The 17,877-nt window shown below is 41.1% G+C and overlaps 1 protein-coding gene across 8 annotated transcripts in view; it reads right to left on the bottom strand.

The window, feature by feature from the left end:
• The window catches only part of ADAMTS9 (ADAM metallopeptidase with thrombospondin type 1 motif 9), a 175,486-nt gene that overhangs the window by 108,034 nt on the left and 49,575 nt on the right, over nt 1-17,877 (bottom strand). For 4 of the 8 annotated variants that reach the window (XM_003132298.6, XM_021070781.1, XM_021070780.1 and 1 more), the window contains 5 exons: nt 10,967-11,112; nt 2,768-2,949; nt 2,537-2,673; nt 940-1,057; nt 619-714 (listed from right to left, as the gene is read on the bottom strand). In XM_003132298.6, coding sequence (XP_003132346.4) covers nt 619-714; nt 940-1,057; nt 2,537-2,673; nt 2,768-2,949; nt 10,967-11,112 — 679 coding nt within the window. Of the gene's footprint in view, nt 1-582; nt 715-939; nt 1,058-2,536; nt 2,674-2,767; nt 2,950-10,966; nt 11,113-17,877 lie in introns of all 8 variants that reach the window. The other 4 variants (XM_013981853.2, XM_013981855.2, XM_021070779.1 and 1 more) reach the window with 1 other exon arrangement.

Here is a 17,877-nt window from a genome sequence, read left to right on the forward strand (position 1 = left end):
TTACCCAAAAGCCAGATTTCTTTTTTTTAAAGACTCAAAGAGAGCAATGATTTTAGGCAAAACTCACAAGGCAAGTACTTTCAAAACTCTGATTGGGGGCATTTGAATTTCCTAAGATCTAGAGCCAGTTTCTTGATTTTTTTTTGTTTTTGTTTTTGTTTTTTGGCCTTTTTCTAGGGCCACTCCCAGGGCATATGGAGGTTCCCAGGCCAGGAGTCTAATCGAAGCTGTAGCCATTGGCCTATACCAGAGCCACAGCAACGCCAGATCCAAGCTGCATCTGCGACCTACACCACAGCTCACGGCAACACCAGAACCTTAACCCACTGAGCAAGGCCAGGGATCGAACCCGCAACCTCATGGTTCCCTACTCGGATTCGTTAACCACTGAGCCACGACGGGAACTCTGCCAGTTCCTTGATATTGACTAGTATAAGTTTATGACTGCAATCAGTATTCTGAGGGAGTGATGTATAAGGGAGAAATGGAATAATGGGCTTCACAATCAATTTCTTTTATGAAAACACATGACACCCGAAAGCTTTCCACATGCTGTAGGGCAAAGGGAGTAGCATCTGCTACCTGCTCCAGAGAACCAGGACTCCTGTAGACTCTCACCTAAGTAGTTATCATCCTCTGATTTCCCTGAGAAACTGTGCTGCCGCACATCGATATTGGTAGCACCAGCTGGGATTCGGACCACAGTGTTGTAACCTGAAAAGAAGTGAGCAGAACTTGAGCATGCCACAGAATGGTTCATGTTCTCCAAGCATGGAATACAGCAGAAGTCTCACTATTAGGTGCCTTACAGCCAGATGGGTAACGTACCTTAAGATGGATTTTACGCTTGGCACTAATACTTTTACATAACACATGTGGTTAACAATGTTCACACTTCGACCCTTTCCCTTCTCACGGTTTTTAGGAACAAATTCTTACCATAATGTACTGTATTAAATGTTCCTGCCACTGTTTTGCACGAAGAATTATCGCCACCACAAACCCCACATTTATCTCTCCGGGCTTTTGAGTTTAAAACATGATCGCATCCAGCTTGCTTTTAAAAAGAAAACAGTTGAAATAAATGGTAAGTATTAGAGATTATCAAATGGTAAGTAATGTGTTTCTTTGAATGCAGTGCATTCAAAATGACAAGAAAGTTCAGTCTCTTCAAACCTGCAAGGATTGGAAACTCAGATTGTTGTTAGCTTTGCTATGGGAAAATGTGGTCCAAGGACCAGCTGCCACGGGCATCCCCAGTGATGCTGGGGATGCAGAATCTCAGGCCCCACCAATGGGCTGAGTCAGAGTAGATTTTCTGGCATGTTAATAAGATCCTTGGGTGCTTCATCTACAGATTAAAGTTTGAGAAGCACTCATCTACGAATAAGTGGAACAAACAAGAAAAACAGCTCAGGAATGAACATATGTACAAAGGAGTGGGTGAGGACTGTATCCAATTAAAGAGCTCACTCTCCATTTTGAGGGAGCTATCCATTAGAGGCTACTGCTGCCATGCAGAAGTAGGGGACAGTGTAGACAGTTCCCAATGTTTCAAGAGGCTCTTGCTATTTTGATTTTACATGAAACCCCATGTTTAAATACTGGAAATGAATGGAAAATAAAACATGACTGCAGGCTGCTGGGTTGAGGCTTCTGGCCTCAAGTGGCCTCTTCAACCTCTTCAAGTCTTAATGCAATAGAGCAGTGTAGACCGAGCACTGAAAAGGACCCCGGTGACCAGCAGAAGACCAGGAGGATGGAGTTCACATTCTCGTGCAGTTTGTTCCTTTGAATAAACCGGTCTTTGAGGATAAACTCAATGTCTGGCTCTGGGATGGGCTGACAAGGAAACCCATACTGTAGCTGTGGGTCAGGAAGTGGGTGATGCTCACAGGGCTCCACACTCACATCTGATGTGACTCGGACCCACGCAAGGGACAAATACATCATTCCAGAGCTTGGCTGCATTCAGGATGATCTCTGACTGTTAAGAGCAGGGAAATGATATCAAGCCCTGGAGGAATGAACACTTCTGATGCTTTCCTATCTGTTCAGAGGATCTGGACTTTCCTGCCAAGAATAATCTGCAGGTATGCATCTGGTAGATGTTATCATGCTTCAAATCAGCAAAAGAAATCTGAGTGAGGTGGGCTCATCCTCAGAACCTCTTTTTTGGAGCAGAGCTACTCAACCTACAAAACTTGCTGTCAGGAAGCTTTTGGGTTTAACCTTATGAACTGCGGTTAAAGTAAAAAAATGTGTATGTGTGTCAATAACAAATCAATTTTCAATGGGAGATTTTGTACAGACCCCACCCCCCACCCCCACCCTGAGAGTGTTGGAAAAATCTAGCAGCAGAGGTTCTCAAACTCTGGCATGGTGATAATGCTGGTCTGGGGACCCTGCTTTGAGAACCACCACCCTGGAGCTAATAATACACAGACACCAGCAGCTCCTATTCTATCAAGGTAGCAACACATCACAGCTGGGCAGCAGGACAACACAGTGAAAAAAACGGCAAACTTGGACTCACCCGGCAAAGGCCTTGAACACAGATGTCATTGGTGTCCTGGCCACATGGAGTCCCATCTACCACTCTGTCACGGAGCTGATAGTAGGCCGTGTTCCCCGCCACCCTGCAGAACAGCTTGCAGCGGTCTTTCATCAAAACTAGACAGGGGAAACACCAAGCATCGTGACTCTCTTGTGCCTGGGCTGGAGGGGCCAGCCTGCCAGATGCGGGCACCTCCCTGGAGGCACTTACTTCCACTGTACTTCGGGACCCAGCGCACATTGGGAAGCAGACCATTGATGTTGAAGTGCTTCCCATCAAAATGAGCACACTGCTCGTCTCGGAAGTCTCGCTTCTGCTTGAGACACGGCTCCGTGTTGCAGGATTTAAATTTCATTCTGCGCCCAACACAGTACTTCCCACCGTTTTTTGGCCTGAGGAAAGGTAAAGAGCGCGTGCGCTGTATCAGACTGTGTTTCTCCCCACATCAGTCTCCCCTCTGTGGCTCCCTGTCATCCAGGGAAGCAAATGTGAAGTGGTCAGAGACAGAGACCAGAGTCAAGGGCACCAGAACTGGGTTTGCACTCTGTCTTCGTTATCATTAAGTGCATAACCTTGGGTCAGTCACCGGACCTTTGCAAACCTCAGTCTTTACATCTATAAGATGGGAAGGCACCATCTGGTAAGACTGTTCACACTCCTGTCTGCCTTCCATCCATGGTACTCCTCTTATGGACTACCACCCTAAAACTTGTGCTAGTCCACTTCCATTCATTTCTGGCCCTCTTCTCTCTCCCCCTGAATGACCACTGTTTTGTTCGTTTTGTTTTACAAATCAGATAGACTGAGATGTGCTCATATTTTGACTAATTTAATTGGAGAAGCAAGAGAGAGTGTACTGGTTTCAATACCTTTTGTGTGGCAAGGGTATGGAGAACACCTTGCAAAGCATCAAAGTGCACATTTAACCTCAGCATGCAGCCCCGTTCATGTATTTTCCAGATGTGACCCACTGAGTGAATTATACAACCCATCTCCCAGCAGTCAGTAGCTTGCCAGATGCATCATGGAAACAGGAAGATCACAGAGTCAGAGGAAATCAGGCTCACCAACTCCACACTGGAACAGTTCGGATTTCACAGTTACTCTAGGGCACCCCTCAAATGGAAAGATATCCACCTTTCATCTTTAGAATGAATCTTTCAGAGTATTTTGGACCATAGGAACCATTTGTTTGTTTAACCAGAGTTTGGAGGAATAGGAAATCATCCATGCCCATAAAACACAGAATGAGGGACAATCCAGCAAAGCATGGGAGGCTCGAGTTGCAGCTGGGTTCCAGTCTTGGCCCCATCCTCACTGTGTGACCTGAGACAAAGTTCTTAGGCTCTCAGAGCTTCAGGTGGAAAACTAAAGGACTCTAAAATAAGTACACATGGGAGATGCCTAAAAATGTTAGCTGCTATGATATATGTCAGCACAACCAAACCTAATTCGATCTGATTCAGCAGTCTGCTTAGCCATACTAAATTTGAGCTATGACGTGCTGTGCACTGGGAGGCAGGACTCAGTGGTACTGCAGGAAGGGCTGCCTGGCCATGATGTTGTTGGAAACATGCTCTCCATCAAAGATTTGTAGAGGGAGGCAGGAGCATAGGGCTTTGCACTTACAAGTTGGGAAACAACATGTGAGTTACCTGACCTCCCTGAGCTTCATGTAAACAGAGACAACTCCATGCACCTGAACGGTGTGTTATAAATGAGGACCTTCGCAAGAAGTCTGCTAAGTATTCATTGTTATTTATCATGAAGAAGATTGCATCTAGGGGTGCAAAATGGCACATAACCCAGCAGTATCCATGTCTGATACCCATTAAGCCCATATAAGTTATACCTGCTTTGGGTGCTTGACCCCTCCAAAACCCACTCACATCTTGCCCAAGGGGTGGGCAGTTGAGGTACTTTTATATCAAGGGAAGGTTCAGAGAGGTTAAGAACTTTGCCCAAGGTAACACAGCTAATAAAAGGGCAGAGACTGGAATTAAAGCTTCCCAGATTCTTCCTCTATGCTCTTTCTGCATCATTATCTGGGAGCTTTTGTTCAGAGTTCTGTCTTTTTCATCTTTGGTGCCACTGAGAGATACGGCCTTGGTTTCCTGTATACCAAGTTCTTTTCTCAGTATCAAAGCACCTCAGTCTCATGCAAAAAATATCAAAGATGACACATGAATAATAGATCAGGCCCATATAGGCCAGTCAGGTGAAACCTATTTTAAATATGCTACAAGGAAGACCCCCTTCAATTTTTTTCTCAAATTGAAATGATCTTTGTGGAATCTTTTTGAATGTCCCAACTAACTAGCAGATCCATCAGATCATTCACCTGTTGCCTGAAAGTAACTCCTATTTCTTTTCCATTGAAAAAAAAGTAAGTTGATTTCCTTTCTTTTTTGATTCTCTTATATAAGGAGTCTTAACTGACTCCTGAAATTGATCAAGTGCTATAGTTCTTTGTACAGCAAATGCTTAATGCTTGCAGGTGGCTTCCCCTCACGTGGTCACAGATTCCATCTTTGCCTGTTTTGACCACTCTCAAATGCAAAGAGCATTTTGTGGTTTGTTTTTATAAATGACATTTTAAAATAAACAACACATAGAAAGCACTCAATGTAAGAGGCAATATTACTGAAGGTGATAGATATGAACTCTGGAAACAGAAGGTTTGCATTCCAGCCCTAACTCTGAATCACAGTGCAATCTCAGGCAAATTGCCTAAACTCTCTAAGCCTCAGTTTCCCTGTCTGTAAAAGGGAGATGATGCCAGAGGGCTGAGTGAGGGTTAATGGGTTAATAGAGTCAAAGCACTTGAATGCAGTAAATGTTCAGTTATTACAAGAGTATGTAAATTACAGCCTGTGGGCCAGGTCTAGACTACTGCATGTTTTTATATAGCTGATGAACTAAAAATAGTTACGTTCTAAAAGTAATTTAAAAGTAAATAAAAAGATATTTTGAGACTCAGAGGAATGACATGAGATTCAAACTTTTATGTCCATAAAGAAAAGTTCTATTGCAGTATAGCCACACCCACTCTTTACATATTGTCTATGTATGTTGCTCACTACATCAACAAAGTTGGAAAGTAGGCACAGACATCCCACGATCTGCAAAAATCTAAAACCTTTATTATCTGGCTCTTTATGATCAAAGTTTGCTGACCCCTGAGCTATTCGTGCATATAAGACACCATGTCACTTTCCAAGTTCTGTCACTGACTGTGCACTACTTTTTATATAAAGGCAAATGATATTATTTTTTAATAAGCATAAATTTGCCCTTTAGAAATGTATGTCTTTTTAATATCCAAGACAACAGGATCTCTGCCTGATTTGTACATACTAAGAAATGGGTGAGGGCTTTAGCTAACTGAACTCACCTTTCAGCATGGAAAAATTCATGTTATAATTTAGTAACTTAGCTGGAGAGGAGTTTTTTTCATACAGGCAAATACTGAAAATTATAGGAAAGGTAGCTTTAAAAAATAATGCTAATTACATTTTTGAACTACTAAGATCCTTTCAAAATATTATTTGCTAAACAGGGAAGGAGAGGACTCAGGGACAATGCTGATTAATTACTATGAAAGTAACTAGATTCAGCACAGGCAAGCTGAATCTTTCACGCACATGCCTATTAATATATACAAAGCAAATCTGTGATGTTTCAGGGCCAAAGCTATGTGAGAATTTCTACAAAGATCATCACAAGTGCATTCTGCTCTTGAGGAAAGCTAAACTGTGGTCTGCAAATGGGTTTGAACGAAATCTCATCTATGTTTACTTACAATCATTAGCACAAGGAAGAAACTGCTCATGATACAATAGGCAGCCTGAGAAAGTAGAGTGTTCCTTATACGGATGATTTTAAGAACAGGTCTGATGACCAATAATGGAGGATGCTGAAAGGCTATTCAAAGATTAGATCCGATGGACCAGGAGCCATACTAATGATCATTAATAATCCTGCAAAATGGGGCAGACTATGGGAATGCATATCTCCATTCATTCATTCAAGGTTCTCCCACAGCTGCCAATTCTTGACAATTTCAAGAGACAGAACTTTCTCAGCTTATGAAGGGATTATGTCCTGATAAACCCATTGAAATTTGAAAATACCTTAAGTTGAAGATGCATTTAATACACTTAACCTACTGAATGTCACATCTTAGCCAATAGCCGAGCTTATCTTTAATATGCTCAGAACACTTCGTGGTTAGTCTATAGCAAAATCATCTAACGCAAAGCTTATTTTATAATAATATAATAATACATTATACTAGGTGTGAAAGAATAGAATGGTGCTAAGTGTAACAGTTGTTAACCCTGATCACATGGCTGGCCAGGAGCTGCAGTGGTCACTACTGCCCAGCATCACCAGAGCATCATTAGCTTGGGGAAAGATTAAAGTTCAAAATGTGAAGTACACTTTCTACTGAATGTGTATCGCTTCTGCACCACTGTAAAGTACAGAAATCTCAAGTCTAACCAGCATTAAGTTGGGGACCATCTGTAAATTCATCCAACTCGGTGCCTCCCAAAAACTTTGCCACAATTCCTCACAGCCAAATGAGACACTAGTTTTCTTAGATGAAAAAGACAGAAGTTTATTCACTTTTATGAAAGATTTCATAAGCAGTTGTTATGGACAAAGCCTAAATGGGAAATATTTAGTGCACAGTTTTGTCTTTTCCTCAAATTTATGTTTATTATTTTTCAGTTTAACCTTCCTCCTCAATTAAAAGCAAAACAGAAGCACAAAAAGGAAATACTTTGCCTTTCCTAAAGAAGTGGTAAGATTTTTTATTTTGATGGACCGTCGCAATTCTATTAACCATTTGTTCCAGCCACCAGGAAGCTCAGAGCCTAATTTAGAGCACAAAATAATATGTATATGGCCCAATGGCCTGGTAATGCACCTTCTATTTCCAATGTTTTGTCTAGTTTGGACACTCTAGTTAGGTTTGTGATGGTTCTGATTTTAAACCTTATTCTATTACATATTTCTTATAGATCAGGTGGCAAAAATTAAAAAAATCTTTAACCCAGGACACCTTGAGAATAAGCGAGTTAACAATACCTTCTCCAGGACAACAGACTAAAATCAGGACTATTCCTACGAACTAGCACGTTTGCTTAGCTTATCTCTAGGGCATCAGTCAAAAATGGGATTAAAAAAATAAATAAGCATTTATAGACAAAATATTGGGTGGGGATCCATTTCATAATGGCAAACTGATTGAGACCAAAAATTTTTTTAACCAAAATTAGAAAGCATATGCTTTCTCTTTTTTACTTGCAGGCTTTCAAGAAAGAAAAAAAACAAAAACAAAAACACATAAAAATACAGATTAAACTATCCAGATGCTAAATACATTCCTTTTTGGATAAGGCTGCGATATTTCTGCTATACAACAAAGTGACCCAATCATAATATACACATATTCATTCTCTCTCGGATTCTTTTCCCTCATAGATGATCACAGAATACTGGGTAGAGTTCTCTGTGCTGAACCTCAGGTCATTCTTGAATCACATGAACACTGTCAAAAAACGGGGACAATCCCGTGTTTCTCTGCTAGAAGCATACTTTGGATTCTAAACACAGAGCCCTTCATTATATTCTAAGGGCTCCTCAAGTTGAGAAAAGCAGTCTGCCAAACTCCTTGAGAATCAGGACAGCCACCACTTCTGCAGTCTACATAATGAACCATCTGGTCTGTGAATTTTTCTCAACAAGCTTTTACACTGATTTGGACCTGATTTTTCTCTTTCGAAGTCCCCTTCTCTTGTCTGATTGACTTCCCCAGTACCATTGTGACCTCGGTTTTGTGAGGCCACTCCTTCCTGGGTTAACAGGGACATCCCAACGTGCAAATAACTCGGAGGAGTTTAAATGCAATGATGTCAGTGCTGACAGTCAACTAGGTGGATTGTATTGTTTTAAAACCTCCCCTAGCCAACAGCCAGGACAAGGACCTCTAATTGAGGTCTTTAATGATCCTTCTTAACTTCTGAATGCGAGGATCTTTGCTTTACTTTGAAGCTCAAGATCTTTTCCTGCTGAGATCTTTACACAGGGTGGTTTTCTTTGTCTGGCCCATTCCAATTATGGAGTGATTTATCTCTTTCTACTTTTCACATTACTCCTAGAATTGCTCTAAGACCTCTAAGACTTTAAAAAAAAAAAAAAAGTAAAAAAGGAACAAACACTTCTTTTGAACAGAATACTCTTGAGTCGAAATGTTAAAAGTGCCTACTGTTTATAATATCCACACCCTCATGATAATAATAGCTTACTACAGTAACAATAATTTGGTTCAATACAGCCACCAATGGTTTTTAATTTAAAAAAATCATCATATTTGCTGCTAGCTTAAAACATTCGATTTTAAAACTTCAACAATACAAGCAACTAGGATATATAATTGATTTTAACAAGGAAGATGTGTAATAATCTATACAGGATGACCTTTATAATATATATTACATCTATAATCTTTATTTAAGTCTGAAATTATACACCACGAATTGTTTTCTGGTGGTTATTTCTTGTGGGGAGTAGGTAGGGATAAGAATAATAGTGATGATTTTTTATATCATATACTCCTGTGTCTGAACTTTTGGATACCATGTACTATATTTATATTATCATTTAAAAACTAATACTAAGTATAGATCCTATGCAAAAAGCAAATGGTTATTAGCTTATATCCATAGCCACAGTGTTAATTTTTTTTTTTGGTATGTGCAAGTTCCAAAGGCAGGAATCAAACCCATGCCACAGCTGTAACCAGAGCCACAGCAGAGACAACCACTGAGCCACCAGGGAGCTCCTGCCACAGTGTTAATTTTACAGACCAATAAACTATGTCTTATAGCTCTTTACTTGCCCTTAGAGACTAATATTACCTGGATATGAACAGAAACAAATTGATCACTGTCTGTGATTTGGACTATACGAGTATTTACTTAGATCAGGGCTTGCAACAGTTGGCTAAAGCTGTGTCCTTTTAGGTACACACAACTCAGATTTTCCTTATAAAATACTGGAAGCTTTGTCAACAGTAGACCCTTTCCTGAGGAGCACTCTACCCTTGGTCTCTGCACTCTGCAGCACAACCTAGCCTATCGCACTAGCTCACTTCATTCTTACCTGCTTGCTTCTCGCTGCAATCCAGCCTGCTATTCTTAAGGTAGGGTGTTAAAAATAAATGAGTACTGCTGAGCCAAACCATTTTACATAATCCCAAAGCAGCTGGTTCTTAAAAATGATTGTGAGTCGGCACATCAAAAAGCTATCTCTAATCTGTGAAGACCTCTTGGGCTATATAGGTTCAACGGCAATAATATCACGGATTTTTTTCGATTCTTTTAAACTTTATACATCTTAGAGCTACACAAAATTTGATGTCATTTCTTATAATGCAGAAAGCAACTATTTTAACCTACATATAAACAGCCTCCCTCCAAACATGTATCTACAGCAATCAGATGCTGGGAAAAAAGCCTGTGGATATTCTTTGAACATGTAAGTTTCAATAAGGTTCTGCTGGTAGAGATAACCATGGTCATATTCTGAGAATTATCCTGAAAAGCAGTTGTGGAATGGGACCTCAGGAGAGTGGGAAGCAACTAGCTTGATTCAAAAGAAATTCCTGACCTGGGGTTCCAGGTCCCTTGGGATTTGCTAATGCCTCCTTGAGGGTCTGTGTGCCCTTTTCAGCCTTTCAGTAGCTAACTAGAAAGAATATCTTCATCTACGAACTGCATGGAAATGTCCCCATTCTTTGCTTCCTTGTGAAAAATCCATTTGTTCACTTTATTAGCATACCATCGCAAGCTGGGGGAGGAGCAGTGAGATATACCTCACTGTCAAAATTGGTAAACAGTCTGATCAACACAAAGCATCCACCGTTTAATAATAAAGGGTCATAGTAGACAAATAATACAGAGGAATAGAGTTTAGATATCACCGGTTTAGGGAGCTCTACATGTTCATCCAATTCCCTAACTTCTAATTTGGAAAGAGCTGCTGCTTTTTTTTTTTTCTCTTTTAATGGCCGTACCTGTGGCATGTGGAAGTTTCCAAGCTAGTGGCTGAACTGGAGTGGCAGCTACTGGCCTAAGCCACAGCTACAGCAATGCCAGATCCAAGCCATATCTGCTACCTACGCTGCAGCTATTGGCAATGCAGGATCTTTAACCCACTGAGCAAGGCCAGGGATCGAACCTGCATCTTCACAGACAGTGTGTCTGGTTCTTAACCCACTGAGCCACAAAGGGAACTCCTGGAAAGAGCTCTTAATCAGCCTGCAGCTGAATAATTCCCTTTAGCAATTTTTCACCCCTGCTACCCCCAGAATAGTAGCAATGAGTGAGTTCTGAGACTTACTCTGGTCTGTTGCACTCTCGAATAGCTGTTTTGATGCCCCCTCCACATGTTCTTGAGCAGGTTCCAAAGTGACTCCAGCTTCCCCAGGATCCATCAGTCACAGGGACCTCCATTTCTTTGGGAACACAAAATCCAAACTTGCAGTGCTGTATTTAATAAGGGGAACAGTGAGGGAGAGCTCGGAGCTTGAGATATTATAGGACCCACTGTCCTTTTAAATATACCATACTTTGTTTTTCACATGCTGCTTTGCAATGCTGCAATTCTGTCATCTATGTGAGTAACAGAAACTGTGGAGATTTGAATTTCAGACTTAGTGACTTTAGGGGCTGTGACTTCATTTACAATGCACTTGATTAAAACTGGCCAATGAGTGGTGGGCTCCAGGCCATCAGGGTAATGCTAATGGCCAGCTTTGAAGTGCTCAATTAGTCTATTGGAAAAATGAGGCATGGAAATGGGCTGTCTTCTGGTTGTAGACAGGGTGGAAATGACTTACTGGATCTGCAGAGAGCATCTTCATTAACAAGGCCTAGAGATGTTGTGAGCCTGGTAAAATATAATGCTTTACTGCTCCTCGTGGATTTGAAAACTCAATTTTAATTAAATGGGAGAGGAAAAAAAAGCTAGTTACACGATTCCTATAAGCTCACTCTAGCAAAGCACACAGGATGAGACTAAAGCAAGAGTGGACACATTACAGGGAGCCCTAAATTTTATTGCTTTTTTGTTACTAATGGTTTCAGATACTCCAGCTTGGAGCAGGAAGGAGGACATGATGCTTAAAACAAAACAAAACAAAGTAAAAAACTCCTCAGCAGGACAAGGGAGTGGAGAAGCTCATTTCAACCCTCTGCCATTGTTGGGGTGTGAGGCCCTGACACAAAGCCGGGGTCACTGAGCACTGGACAAAGGAAGAGGGGCAGCAGTGGCGACAGGAGGGTGACGCCCCGCCGTTCGCTCAGATCTCTGAAGCAGAGCTGGTGGTGGCCACTGTGATTTATTCACAGGGAGGACCTGGGCACAGAGGGAAGAGGCAGAGGGCCACAGAGGCCAGGCAGTAGGGAGCATGCAAGGAAAGGAGACAGATAAGAGGCTGGTGAAGGTCTCAGGCGGAGTGGCCAACCCCAGCAAAGGCTTGGCAAACAATTGTTTCAGAGTGCAACTGGGCTTTCCCTGTTCTGCTCTGCCTTCTCTCTTGTAATAATCCTCTGGAGTATGAGGACACAGCCCTGTCCCTGGGCCATTTGGGGGAGGCTTAAAAGGTTTGGCATGCAAAGAACCCTGGGCAACTCTGTACCCGGAGAAATGTGGGCAGAGGCAACCATATCACTCCCTGAAATCATTTTATAGTTGTCTTTACAGTGGTGTTGAACATTCCTTGGAACTCATGCACATAAAATCAATGAGAGAAGCAGCTTGGTCTGGAGCACCACCATCCAACAAAAAAGTAACATGGGCCGCATATGCAACTTAAAATATTCTAGCAGCCACATTAAAACAAGTAAGAAGAAAACAAACTGATTTTAATATCTTTTATTTAGTTCAAAATATCTAAGATGTGATTACTTCTCCATGTAATTTATAATATACAATTATAAATCAGATCTTTTCCCATACTTTTTCATGTTTGACCTTTCACAACTGCTGTGTATTTTCATTGGGCACAACTCAGTTCAGACTGACATTTCAAATGCTCAGTAGTCACACGTGGGTAGTGGCTGCCATGTTGGATAGTGTGTAGGTCTTAAAGGAATGTTAGCAGGCAAACAGCCCAGCAGCGAGTGGTGGCTATTCCATAAGCTAACTCTATTACCTTGGGTGAGTCACTGAGTTCTACTTCCATAATTGAAAAATGTGGACCTACCTGTCAAAGTTGTCTTGAGTATAACATGAGACAGTATATGGAAAACGCCTAGTACACACCTGAGCACACAGGAGACCCAACTTGAATAAGCTTCCTAATATTTACATAGCCCTTAATATTTGCCAAGCACTATCTGAAGCACTATATGTGTATACACACACATATACTTACTTAATCTTCACAGCATACTATGGTACACATATTATTATTACCCCCATTTCTACAGAAAGGAAAACGGAGGTATTGGGGGGGTGTTGATGCTGAACATCTGGTAAGGGGTTGAGCTGATACTAAAACACAGACAATCTGGCTCTAGAGTACTATACTGTATTCTTAACTGTGACACATGCTACCTCTTAACTGTGAGCAAATGGGAATCATTTTTGATGTCTAAATAAAGAGTCAAATTTAGAAGCAAGAATAATGAGATGGTTAAGTGAGGCTGACACTCCAAATTGTCTACCCAATATCCATTCTCTCCTTCATCCTTTTTAATGGAATCTATATTTCCCTGGATTCTTTTTTTTTTTTTTTTTTTTTTTTTTTTTTTTGTCTTTTTGTCTTTTTGTCTTTTTAGGGCTGCTCCCAGGGCATATGGAGGTTCCGAGGATAGGGGTCTAATCGGAGCTGTTGCCTCCAGCCTATGCCAGAGCCACGGCAATGCCAGATTCGAGCCGCATCTGCAAACTACACCACAGCTCACAGCAACGCTGGATCCTTAACCCACTGAGTGAGGCCAGGGATTAAACCTGCAACCTCATGGTTCCTAGTTGGATTTGTTTCTGCTGTGCCATGATGGGAGCTCCTCCCTGCATTCTTATAGAGATAGGAATGGTCAAAGAGATGTTAGCGGAGTGAGATTCCTGGGAAGGTCCTTTTGCCCCTTTGTTCCTTGCCCTTTGGCTTCATTCTGTTTGGAACTCAGAGTTGATGGCTGGAGCCAGAGCAGCTATTCTGTGACCCTGCAGATGACAGCTATTTGCATACGATAGTGAAACAGAAAGAAATTAGAGGAGCCTGGGTCTGTGATGATGTTGTAGAGCTATCATAACAGCTCTATGACCTGCCTATCTCTGACTAGTTTTTTGGTATGTGCCAGAAAAAGAGCCAATTTGCTTACACTACTAGCCATTTTGCTTAACTAGGTCTGACCTGAACAAACCCTGATATACAATTGAGATCACAGCTGATGCCCAAATTCCACCCTCAAACCTTGATGCCATGATACACATTTTATAAATTCTACAAACTAAAGAGAACATTCCTATGACTAGACATGGACTTTTATAATGACAAGTTGTCTGGAAATACATTTTATTTCCACTTAACTCCAGTCTTCAGTCTTTTGATCTCTCTACTCTATAGATTCCACCTTCACACAAAAACAATCTCCAAGGTGACCACAATTGTCATTAAGCATTACCATAAACCAGGGCAGAATAAGGGTGTAGGTTAAACAGAGTGTTGTCATTCAGGACTGGATTCAAATGGCCTCATAATGTCTCTTTTTAATAGAAAACCTAGGAGTTCCTGCTACAGCACAGTGGGTCAAGAGTCCAAATACAGTGGGTTGAGAATACAACTTCAGTGGGTTGAGAATACAACCGCAGGTCACTGCGGAGGTGAGGATTAGATCCCTCGCGCAGCACAGTGGGTTAAAAGATTAGGTGTTGCTGCAGCTGAAGCATAGGTCACAGCTGCAGCTCAGATTCAATCCCTGGTCCAAGAATGTCCATATGCCATGATGAGGCCATTAAAAAAAAACTGATTTAAAAACACATCTATAAATTAAACATTTCTTAGTGATATGACCATTGATGCAAGTTCAAAGGGGAGGGACAACCTCAGAGGAACAGGAGTACCTGAGGTAACAGGCTGGAACTACGGATTATTTGGCAAATATATATCAAGATAATCTATTTTACCAGGAAATGGAACAAACAATAATTATATACTGGAAAAGCCATTACATCATAAGAAAGTAATGGGCAACTGGTGGAGCCAGAGCCAAAATATAGTCGGCCTTTCCTAGAACTGTCCAGAATCATTTAAATAATATTTTACATAAATGCTTTGTTTTAAAGAGATTGGAAGAAGTTCTTGGAAGCAATTTTGTTCCATGGAGGCTTAAAACAAAAGAGTTTCATACCTCAGATTTACAAACAGGGTTAAAATGAAAATGTTAATGGACTTAACAAGAGAATGGAGAAAATAAAGGGACATTAAAGAGTCATTCATCAAAATAACACTGTGTCAGCAGCCCAAGACAGATTACTGCTGAGGGAGCAGGGCAAAGAGAAGAGAAAGAAAAAAAAAAAAGTTAACCCAGCAGTAAAGGGAGTCAGAATTTGCTAGAGAAAAGGCATAGGGGTTTTACTGCCAACTCTATGAAAACAAAACAAAATGATAAAACACAAAGAACTTCCGTGCCAACATATCTACCATCTTCGGCATTTTGTAAAATGAATAAATACTCTTCACATGAACATCCAGATCTCTAATATAAGCTGCTAGCTTTAGCTTCTTTTCTGAAATAAACTAAAAATCTACCTATCATTTTCTTTGCATAGTTGCTTCTCTGAAAGTATTCTGAGTCTGGGCTTTGGAATGCCTTGATGTTGCTTGCTCTCACTGAATACATGGGAAACGGTTTGTAGAAGCTCTCCCAAAGTCCCCATTCCTCAGGTAGAAGTTTACCCTTCAATCTCTCATCTTCTGTTTCTCTTACAAAAACAGAAGATTAGCAAAAGACACAACAGACCTCTTCTCAAGTTCTTCTGTGCGCTAGGATTGACTGGGGAAACCATAACACTGTATGGAGATTGGAAGCCTGTACGTGACAATTTTACTAAATGCAATCCATTTCATCATATGATTGAGAATTCTTCTTAGTTATGGTTTTTTTCAGCAGTAATATGTGACAGAACTGGACACAGTAGGTGGGTGCTCAGATTGACTAAGAAACAGGACTTAATACCAGTAAGTTTTCTGAGTTCAAACAGACTCAATTTAAATCGTATAGTTGCCTGGCTTTAACTCAAGCCAACAAACCAAAATATCAACTCGATACCATGTCTACTGTCATCTCCCATCAATTGAGAGCAGCTGAATGGGTCACTGTTTTTAGAAGGACTCTGAGGCCACATCTTTACTTTGGAAGAATAAGTGAATTCTTGTTTTCTTCTTGTTATGGCTACACCTGTGTCATATGGAAGTTCCTGGGCTAGGGGTTGAATCAGCTGCAGGCCTATACCACAGCCATGGCAATCCCAGAACCAAGCTGCATCTATAACCTACACCACAGCCTGTGGCAACACTGGATCCTTAACCACTGAGTGACGCCAGGGATCGAAACCACATCCTCACAGACACTATATTGGGTTCTTAACTCACTGAGCCACAATGGGAACTCAAGAATGAGGGAATTCCTGATGGCTGCCATGGAAACCTGACAACCATATCCCCAGTCAAACCTATGATGCTCTAGTCATCAACACATTTGAGTTAAACGTTTTGCAAAAAGTGAAAAGTTTTCTATGGCCAAGGAGATATGTTTCTCTTTAAGCTAATGAAAGGTGCAGTGCAAGAGCTGTTATGTCTAAGTCCTTATGTAGTTTTGGTTAAGTTTTTCTTGGAAAAAGTTGTATTCTCAATTGCTAAGGTTCTAGACAAGCAAGACCCTGAGCTGAAAGAGTCACCAAGCTAAGTCAGGTACAAAATAATTTTCATTGTAACTTTATAAAACCACCCTGAGAGATGAATGAAGAAAGCACTGTTCTCCTATTTGACCACAGAAACTTAGGGAGCTCAGGGCGCTTGAGTTATGCCCACTCCTGTGGACCCTGCCAGCCCCTTCCCACCAAGAAAGCAAAAGAGGGAATAAGAGGGGGAGGGGTTGGTGTGTGTGAAGACTCTATCCTAAACGAGCTGAGTGACCTTGAGCAAGTCACTTCTTTTTTCTGTTCCCTATCTAGAAAATTGGGGAAGGGACTATTTCCCATGTTTCCAGGGAAATAGTCTGGGAGCTATTGATTCTACAAGGGAAAGTGGAAAAACAGAAAATGAGATGAGAACACAACACTAAAAATAAGTAAAGTGGTCAATGAGAGATGAGAAAAGAAAGGAAAAAAAAAATGTGAGATGGCACGAGACTCACAGTGCAGGGAATGGGAATAGGGAAGAGAGAGAACACCATTTTCTGCATGGATTTAAAAAATCAGGTTTATAGCTAAAAGCTTTTTGTAACCAAATCACTAACATACTCTTTTTTTTGTCTTTTTTAGGGCTGCACCCGCAGCATATGGAGGTTCCCAGGCTAGGGGTTGAATTGGAGCTGTAGCTTCTGGCTTACACCACAGCCACAGCAACACCAGTCCAAGCCGCATCTGCAACCTACACCACAGCTCATGGCAATACCAGATGCTTAACCCACTGAGCCACCAGGGAATGAACCTGCATCCTCATGAATACTAGTCAGATTCATTTCCACTGAGCCACAACAGGAACTTCCCCCACGTTCTTTCTTTTTTTTTTTTTTTAAACGACACCAGGTGCAAAAGGTTGCATTAATCATACACTTAGTTGCTGGAGTATTGTTAACACTGGGCTGTACGAGCAGCAGATTTTGTTTTGTTACTAACAAATAAGTGGGACCATTATAACCAACTCAGAATTTGCATTTGTATATATCCCAGGTGACATCACAGCTCCTTAAAGGGATCAACACAGGCTGGGAAGCCTGGTATCTGACTTGTGAGCACAGTGAGTTTACTGTCCTTCTATATTTCCTTGATTTTAAGATGTTCCATCAACTTAATAAAAGCCTTCTACTATCACCCTGAAGAGAGAGAGAGGAACAATAAATGCTACCCTACATTAAATGTACCCATAACTTAAAAAGCACAGTGGGATTTTAAAAACATTAAAATGAGGAAAAAGTATGTCTTTAAATGAGGCCATGTCCCTGGTGTCATGCTATATGCTATAATGTAAACTTTCACAGTAAAGATGAACCTCTTGCCTCCAAAAAGCCAAAAAGTATTAT

Source organism: Sus scrofa, chromosome 13, assembly GCF_000003025.6.
Source record: "Sus scrofa isolate TJ Tabasco breed Duroc chromosome 13, Sscrofa11.1, whole genome shotgun sequence".
In the NCBI taxonomy this organism is placed as follows: domain Eukaryota; kingdom Metazoa; phylum Chordata; class Mammalia; order Artiodactyla; family Suidae; genus Sus; species Sus scrofa.